Source organism: Prinia subflava, chromosome 2, assembly GCF_021018805.1.
Source record: "Prinia subflava isolate CZ2003 ecotype Zambia chromosome 2, Cam_Psub_1.2, whole genome shotgun sequence".
Classification (NCBI taxonomy): domain Eukaryota; kingdom Metazoa; phylum Chordata; class Aves; order Passeriformes; family Cisticolidae; genus Prinia; species Prinia subflava.
In genome coordinates, this window is record NC_086248.1 from 24,496,655 (window position 1) to 24,505,980 (window position 9,326).

Here is a 9,326-nt window from a genome sequence, read left to right on the forward strand (position 1 = left end):
TTTATTTCCATTCTTAAAATTATTATTTTTCCATTCTAGCATTTTCTGAGGTTCAATTAACTGTGAGTCTTACTAAGCGCATAGTACATGACGCTGTATGTCAAGGTTCACATCTGCATTATTGTGTCCAGCAGCAAACTTTTAAGGTGGCACATTTTGCCCAGCAAGTTCACAATATCACACAACATCCTCTCTTTCATACTTCATCTATCTTTTAAAATATACATTTAGGGAAAAAGAAGGATGCTACAGAAAATATTATACCTTTGTTAAATGAACCAGAGAGTTAAAAAATAGAAGAGAATTCAACACAGCCTGAAGTACTAAAGAACTACTTTCCTGAAGCCCTCCACGGTTTCTTTAAACACACCTTCTTTCATACTTGACACATTAAAGATTCTCAATAGCCCTCAGTTCCTAAAATTTCAGAGAATCAGCACCTTGTTTAAACACCTCAAATATTTATGTAGTGAAAGAAGTACAGATGACAAGAACTCAGCCTTATCTCTGGACTGTACCTACAATACACCAGTTTCTTACTGCATGACATTCACATATAAACCGAAATTCAAACACACTTCCATAAACACGTGAATCTTTGAACCCAGGTGCTGCAAGAGTTAAAGCTACCTTTTTCCTCAGAAGCACAAAAAAAATAGTCCTACCATTAAAATGAAGAGAAAATAACTAACTTTATCCTAGGTACCCAGCACTTCCACCCTAAGTATTCTAGGTACTCAGCATTCCTTCAAAGCGAAACAACCCCTCAAGTGAGATACAAGCTACTACAGCAACAACAGTTCCTACTATCTATTAGTAACCACATCAGACAGTTCAAATCCAGAAAATCTGATTAATTAGGAACAGTAAATATTTTGCTTTATGGAAACTTCTATGTCTGACCAACTGGTACAGTAATCTTCTAAACTGAGATTTCCTTACCAAAAGTGAAAGACAGAAGATCCACAAATTGTAAGTAAGATCCTTATTAAAGGATATTCCCATTTATTTCAGTAGGAATTAAATTTGGATCTGGTTCATCTTTGGCAATTCATTTATTTTCACTCCCAGGTGAAGCAATGAGAAAAGAATTATCACAAGATGCATGAATTTTAAAACGATGATTTGTCATGTGGGGTGTCTTAAATCAATCCTCCTCCTTGAGCTGGCATGTGAGGAAATGAACATCGCTGTGCCCATATTTAAGCTCTGAAGGAGATGGAGACAGGTAAAGTCAAAAATGGGATCTCACCAAAAAGCAGATACAGGGTCTGCGTAAAAACTTCCCGTGCATTTTTTTTAGTACCTAAATTTGCAAAGCAAATCCTTTACAATATCTCCATCTTTATTACAAAATTTTAAACTCCCTTAATAATCCCAGTATAGCATAGATGTCTACCAACTAAAAAGCTCCTGTTATCTGTCCAGTATTTTCAGGCCAATGTTATAAAAGAACTGAAAGTCAGTGACTCTGCTGCAGGTTTCACCTACACTTTTATTATCAGCCTCTTAACTTCTAACATCCTGTTTGGCACCCCTCACAAACCAGCTACTCAGCTTTTTCTGATTTTCTCTGTTCAATGTTCTTGAGATCTTACTCTGCAGCATGTAAAATACCCGACTGAAGAAGTTGGCATGAGTCTAGTGAGTGGATCTTCTGAAGGGGAAACTCCTCTTGACTTCAAAGAATATTTTACAAAGAGCTCAGCACTGCACTCTCCCTACTCCAGTTAAATTCTGTGGGAGGGTGTTTTATTTACTACCTTCAGTGTCAGCACATATTGTATATCATACACAATTTCAAAATTCAACAAGAAAAAGCAGCATGCTGATACAAACTTAATAGATTGCTGTAATTTAAAATTAAATTGTATCTTCTACTTTATTCTTCTATTTTATTTTTATAATAACTTTGTATGCTTTACATCTTATGAACACTAAGAAAATAAATGTTCCTTAGAATATGCAACAAAGCAAAGAAAAAATGTCCCATTCTTGGGACATTCCTGTAATGTACTCACTGAGAAAAAGATCCATTTAATGAGTTCTGTATTGACAAAGCCTCTGCCTGCAGAAGAACACAGAAGGGCTGGAAGAATGTAGGACTGGAAAGCAGGAATTTTGTAGTGTCTTAGTGATCAATTATTTGGTTTTAGGTTATATGAAAGACAACACAAGGTCAGGACGAAAGCACAGAATGAGGTAAGAATGGTGGGCAAAGGAAAGAGGGAAAAAAAGATCTTTGCCCAGTGAAATTAACATACTTTTTCTATAAAGATTTCCTTAATTATCTTTAAATAATGCCATCCTTTGAAAGAGTTAAGAAACAAAAACTGCAACATGAAGTCCAGAAAAACTACCTTGTTTTTTCTCTTCTTATACGCAATTTTCATCAGAAAAAAAAGAAAAAAAAAAAGGTGCAAGCAATGTATGGTAATTGTCATGGTAAATTAATAAATTTGCAATATTGTTATCAGCAATTTTTACAGTACTTCTTAACTGAATTAATTAAATTAAAACATGAAAATAGCCTAAATAGTTATTTGATGAGAGCCTGCAAATGTTAATTTATTCCTGGAATATATAATTACATGGAGATAAAAAGAACATGAAATACAGTATGTCTCAGATCAGTTCCTGTGAGATGTACCTAAAAGACTCAAATAAAAGAGATCTGTCTCCTCCTCTCCTACAATACCCTTCATTTTTTATGCTGTAATTTGAATCAAGAATCAAACATAAGTAAGACATATATAATTGTCACATGAACTGTGGGTTTTGTTGCTATTCTTGAGTTACATTAAAAATAAATTTGAGAGGTTTCAAGCACATGTTTAAAACTTGACAATCTGTTACAAAATCTAAACTATCGAATTAAAACTGCAAAAGTAAGACACGTGTGTGTGTCTCTTGATCCAAGAGTGTCATACAGTGAGGAGCTGAGGGAATCTTAGTCTGTGCATTTTCAGCCTGGATATTGAGGCATGTAGCATATAAATCACTGCAATCAAGGCTCTGAAACAGAAGTTAGCTGTCTAAATTAGAGGACCCAAGTTTTTGCTCATTATTTTATGTATTTAGCACCTTGCATTTCTGTTCCTCTCCAGTTATAAAACCTTCCAATTGTAATATCCTGAACAACTGTTAATGATTCTGGATATTGCATTCCATATGACAGCCTAAGTTTGTGACAGAAATCCTACAACATAACATCACACATATTAGCATTATTTAGACAAATTACACTTCCCAGAGTCATAGCTACATCCTGCAGAATAAGAGACTAGAGTCTTATTTTTGTCTTATTTTTGCTTTATTTGTTGTAAGTGTAGGTAGCCCTCGCCAAACCACAACCCCTAATGTATTCTCATTTTACTATACCCATTAGTACATCTAGCTAGTAGTACATAAATGCAAGGGTTTAAGACAAAGATGCTTATAATTTAGCTATGTTTAACCACTACCCTCTTGCAGAATAGGATTTCCTTGTTTAAAGCAGCAAATAAGTAGTCACGCAACAGTTGACACTCTGACCTTAACAAAGTATTGTAAACCATGCAATGTAATTTAAAAATCCAACATGGAATTGTCTGTTTTAAAACAATTAACTATCTAATCCTCTATTCCTTACTATATAATCTTTAAAAGTTCTTAAAAACCAAATAATTTTCACTACTTTGGAAGCCACATCATATAATCCTTTTAGTAAACCTAAATCATATCCTCATTACTGTGATGACAATGCTCCTAAAGAACTCCACTAATGGATAATAAGCTTTTAAATTTCTACTTTATATTTATTACAGGTACTGAGTATAAGTGTGTGTTTGTGGGTAGCAACATCTTCCTTTATTTTAAGAAGCTAATTTGTCTTCTTCCCACCCCGCCTGCACATCCTCCAGGTCTTAACACTAGCTATCAAACAAACCTAAGTAATTTTACATTTCACCTCCCTTTTCCCTATCATTCCAGTGGTGCAAGACCCAACTTATCCCAGCTGGAATTCAATTTCTTGAACAAGACTAACCAAAACTGAACAGATACAGTTTCTTTGCAATGGCATCAGTATCTCCCTGTTTGACTGGAAATATTTGATCTACTCTATATAAGGACTTGATTTTTTTTTTAACAGCTATATTGGCAACTCATAGTCATCCTATGAATAGTGAGGATTCCAAAGTTCTTCAGTGTCTTTTAACAATAAAGTCAAAGTTTCTAGTTTGGGTTACAGGTCTCAAAGCACCTAATTATTCTGTATCCTTGAATTTCATCCCAGTCTTTTACACATTTTTAGCCATCCAGCTCTTCCCTACTGTGTCCTTAGCATATTCCTAGTGCATCAAAATTCCATTCTAGCCTACATGAAAATACAATATTAAGTCTGTAGGCTAAGACCAATGTCAGTGACTCTCAGACCATCTCTTCTCCTGCTAAACCAGAGGACCATGGTCACCATTAGTAAGGACCTTGATTGCTGCAGAAATCTCCCCAATACTGCAACATCTACAGCCACCTCTTTTCTGCATAGATGCCAGCACATTTTACTGATTTATATCAGTTTCTGATATAAATCCATGTCTTTAACAAATTCTCCTGTGACTATAGCTCTTATTTAGTAAAAATAAATCAGACCTTTAGTATTAAGTTAATCAGATCTGTTAATAAAAACCAGGTACATTGGGGTAATGCTAAGAAAATGAAGCTGAACTGTATTCCTTCTATGAAGCATTGCGGAAGCACTCTGAAGCAAATGGTTAAGAAATTTAGAATATGAAGATGAACACACTGCAACAGGAATGTGGTGTCTCATTGACTAGTCAGGTTTTCTGTGATTTTTTTACGCAATACAGACCAGTCTAAATAAGACTGAAATAGGTATTAGTCACTTCTATAAATATATAGTAGAAAATTCTATTTACTGTCTATTTAGCCACTTAGCCATATTACCTATTACTTTTCATCTCTCCTTTTTAATAACTTTACTAGTCTTTAGTAGAAATTCTATCTTTTAAAGTCAAATATTGTTCTAAAAATACCACAAAAATGGTTGGCTAAATGAAAGAGAAAAAATAAGGGAAAACAAAGACTAAGACATCCCACTACTCACTTTAGAACCCATTATTTCACCTCCAGTACAGCTTCAAGTGGTTAAACCTAGACAGGACTACAAATTAGTCAGCACAGTATATAACCAAATTTTTATATATTTGGGGTTTTAGAAAAAATGCAATGATTTTATCTTTTACAAGAGCCCTGGCAGCAACATTTACATTTTACTTGGTGGTTAAAGAAAAATCCTGAGGAACTCTTGAAAATATTTCAGCAAGTAAATAAACTCTTTATTTTTATCAGCCATGAAAGCATTATTTCTGGGAAACTGTTCTTGCACCTAAACTCCTTTTCCTATTTTATTTCTTCGTGTACCCTCATAATGGTGCTACCATAACTATCTTGCATACACTGGTCATTTAAAAAAAAAAAGACCAACAAACCTTTTTACAAGCATGTCTTGAGCCAGTATAGTTTCTAGATCACATAACAAGAAACCCTTTTTTTTCTTGAACAGATTGGTATGGAATGCACTCCTACATAGGGAAAACCTTTGTGGGTTTTTTAAGAATTCATGTGAGGAAAAATGGAAATTGGAACAGATTCATGTAAAATCACAGCAAGGTAATGCAGAAGCAAATGTTAAAACATGAACAATGACCAACTCTGGATTTAATTAGTGTACTGTGCAGTTCACACCCACATCAATGTGCACAGGGAGAATGCCTGCTGTTGATTCTCACGTTTGCTGTTTACTGATGAAGACATCATGCTGTATCCTTAGAGGAAGAAAAATGGTGATGAAAATTAAAGAAGAGCACTGCAAAAATTAAGTTAAAAGATCCTTTACAATAAAGAAAACATTTTCTTTTAATGTACTATTTTCTGAGAAGATGTCAGTTATTGTTTTTGACTGCAAAAGCCTTTTCAAACACTTCATCTGATGGACGAGACTGACACAATCAAGTTGCATATCAAGGTATTTTGAAGAAAACTTTTAAAAAGTGTTCAGATCTTTTGAAAGGAAATGATGCACCAAAACGTAGTGAGGGCACATGAACAGAAAGAACTATAGTGCTTTGCTTCAGGCCTAATACATAAAAGTCTGTTAATTCTATTTTATTTCTTTACCATAGAAAACATTTTTCCACAAAAAAAAAAAAGACAGGTTGATTTTTTTCCCCCAAAATTTAGTGCTGAATGGACACTATTCCCTGGGAATTATGATAGCTGGAAACTGTATGGGGTTTATCTATACAAAGCCCTACACTCACAACAATGTTGCTTTGGGTATTCTATACACACATCTTTTGAGATATGAGGCTTAGACCCTGTGAAGCAAATTTTAAATGCTAGCAGTTTTCATACCATTCAGAACATTTTTCATCATCTCTCCACCTCTGAAGTCACACCATTACCTAGTAATTGAATTTCACTTCCAACATGTGGAGAAAAATGGAAGATGATCCCACCGCCTATCTGGAAACAGATGATGCAACAAATAAGAGGTAGTCTTAAAAAAAGAAAATTAAAAACACACTTAAATATATTTTAAAAGATTTTGTTCTAGGCTTGGCTAATGTTTTTAAAGGTTTGAAGCACTGATTACTGGAGATGGAGTTGGACTGAATGACTGTTCAGAGAGGATATGCTGGTAACTTTCCTTCACTTTTTCCCCTACAAAGCCATGTTTAGGACAGTCACGGCCTACGGTGTTGATCTGGCAGCCTGCCCGGGCGCCTCATCCAACCTACACTCGCTGCAGCCACTGTCCACAGCTGCTCACAGCTCACAGCCAGGAGGGTGCGCAGCCACCTTCACCCTCCCCGCCGTGACAGCCCTGGGCTCTGCCTCCGTGACAGCCCTGGGCTCTGCCTCCGCACCCCCACGAACGCAGTCACTCTTCCCTCGACAGCGAACGCGCCCGCCGCACCCGTGTGAGCAACACAAGCTGCGAGGAGCAAGGGCAGTGCCGAGCCCCCAAACGCGTGTCCCCCTGCCGTTTCATGATTTTCACACGGTGATTTTCACGCGTGGCGAGGACCACTGCTGGGTGGGTTTGCCGCTGTCTCAGCGCCCCCGTCGCCACGCATCTGTGTTCGCACTGCCTGGAACACGGTGTAACACCGGCCGTGTGCTCAAGCACTCACCAGGCACAGCCCAGCGGCGCTGGGCGCTGGGTGAGGGCCTCTCCCCCTCCCCCGGACAGGAAGGGAGGAGAGAGGAGAGGGAGGAGAGAGAGCAAAGAGCCGGGCGCTGCCGGCGGGCAGGGGCTGCAGCGGCGCGGGGGGACGGCCCTCAGGGGCGTAGGGGCGGCGAGGGGGCGGCGGCGCCCCGTCCTCCCCCTGGTGGCTGCCGCGCCCCGTAGGGCCGGCCCCGTCCCATCCCTCGACCCGCGCCGGGCGGTACCTGCGCGGGGTGCGCGGCCGCGGGCGGCTCCGCGATCCACAGCTGCTCCTTGAGGAGGTGCTGGTAGCTGAGGCAGTGCTTCAGCGCGGACGGCACCGTGCCCATGGCTCGCCCGGCAGCCGCCGCCGCAGGGTGGGCGCAGCCTCCGGCCCGCGCGCCAGCAGCCCCGCGATTGGCGGAGCGCGAGCGCCGCCGCGTCCCCTCCCGCGCGGCCGCGGCGCCCGCCGCCTCACGCCCGCCGGCCCCGGGCTCGCTTCGTGCCTCTGCACGCCTCCTGCCCCCCTCGCCTCCTGCCCCCCTCGCCTTCCCGGCTGTGGAGCCGCGGCAGCGGGTGGCCGGGCTGGCTGCGGGCTCGGCCGGCGCCGCAGCAGCCCGCAATCGCGGGCCGTGAGTGCGGGAGAGACGGCTGAGGAGAGCACGGCCAGCCGTCCTGCCCCACATCCGCCCTGGCGCCCCGCACGCCCGCGGGACACCGGGCGCAGCCCGACCTGGCAAGGCTTTAGGCAGCAGGGGGGAAAGAGAGGAGCAAGGGGAAGGGATAGGGCGGCTTCCAGACCAAGCCTGCGTGTCCTGTTCGGCATCTCGGGGCTGTGCAAATGGCGCAAGATGAACCAGGTTGTGCTCGCTCGGGCGCGCAGGTGACACGGGGTTTCGTGCACACACTGGCATTTCTGCTTTCCATGTAGGCAGCAAAAACTTAGAGCATAGCAAATGGAATACTATTCAGGTTTCAACAACTCTCTACGCGGCAGCAAGTTGTATTTTGTCTGCTCCTTTACGTTCATTGTGTCAGCCAACTTTCCAAACTCCTCTCAAGAAAAAGTGTTTCTGGATTCCTTTTCTGGGTATCAGAGGTATTTTGTTAAATTTATTAACCTTTGTGTCAATCATTTTCTGCTAAAGATTATCAGGTTTGCCACCAAGTCTCTGTTTCAGTTGTTCACAGACAGACATGATGCTCCCAAAGCCCCATCTTTTTTTTTTTTTTTGCAGTTTTGCATTTCATCCTTGTTGTTCTGTGCATCTAAAAATTGTATTTCCATAGCTATTGTAAACCGAAAGTGGATGCTGACTGATTGGCTGGGAAGCTTTTGTTTTTCAAGGATAATCATGGCTTTTCAGAAATAAGATATTTAAAATACAATATAAAAATTTAAAAATATTACTGGTGGTCATCTCTGCAATTTTGCCACTGAAAAGTATCTTTTCTGCCTTTTTCCAGTAAAATATTTGTGAATTCAACATGCTTTTATATTCATAATTCAAAATTCCACTTAAATGCTGGCTCTGGTCTTGTTAGAGACCAGCAAAAGACTGCTTTGGTCTTGTTACCTGTATAGTAAGGGATAAAATATAGGGAAGCTGGCAAAAAATCAGGCCTTTCTTTCTTGTCTCCCCATGAGAGAAAGTTTCTCAATATGTGAAGGGAAAGGCACTTTATTAAGATCAATAATTTCATTTTCACTTTTCTGTACAATCCGTAGCCAGCTGGGAAAAGGATAAAACCTGCAATTGCAAGAAAGTTAGGAGTATGTCTGAATAAAGTGCACCTCTCCTACCTACCTCGCCTGTTCTTGAGTTACTCCAGTTCCAAAGTCAAATTTCATATGGCCTTTAATCATCTTTCTCACAAATACCTCTGAAATTAACTGCATTGTAAGGCTCTGCAGGTAGCTTATATATCAAACTGCTATTTTCTCCACTTTAAATCCCTTCTAATGGTATTTGTTTTATGTCTGTTACTGTTTTGCTTTTGTAGGGCTTAAAACCTTGGTGGGCTCTTCCAGCCTACATCCAGTGTGAATGTTTACTGCCGCAAACCTCCTTCAAGACTCGGAGTGCTGAGTCCACGTGTGCTGAAAAAGAAC

General features: G+C 40.4%; 1 protein-coding gene across 8 annotated transcripts in view; it reads right to left on the reverse strand.

Moving 5' to 3' along the window:
• Positions 1 to 8,474, reverse strand: part of HMGCLL1 (3-hydroxy-3-methylglutaryl-CoA lyase like 1) — an 85,212-nt gene extending 76,738 nt beyond the window's left edge. For 5 of the 8 annotated variants that reach the window (XM_063389386.1, XM_063389387.1, XM_063389391.1 and 2 more), the window contains exon 1: positions 7,459 to 8,472. In XM_063389386.1, coding sequence (XP_063245456.1) covers positions 7,459 to 8,127 — 669 coding nt within the window. In that variant the 5' untranslated portion in view covers positions 8,128 to 8,472. Of the gene's footprint in view, positions 1 to 7,458 lie in introns of all 8 variants that reach the window. The other 3 variants (XM_063389383.1, XM_063389385.1, XM_063389388.1) reach the window with 2 other exon arrangements.
• Between the last annotated feature and the right edge of the window lie 852 nt (positions 8,475 to 9,326).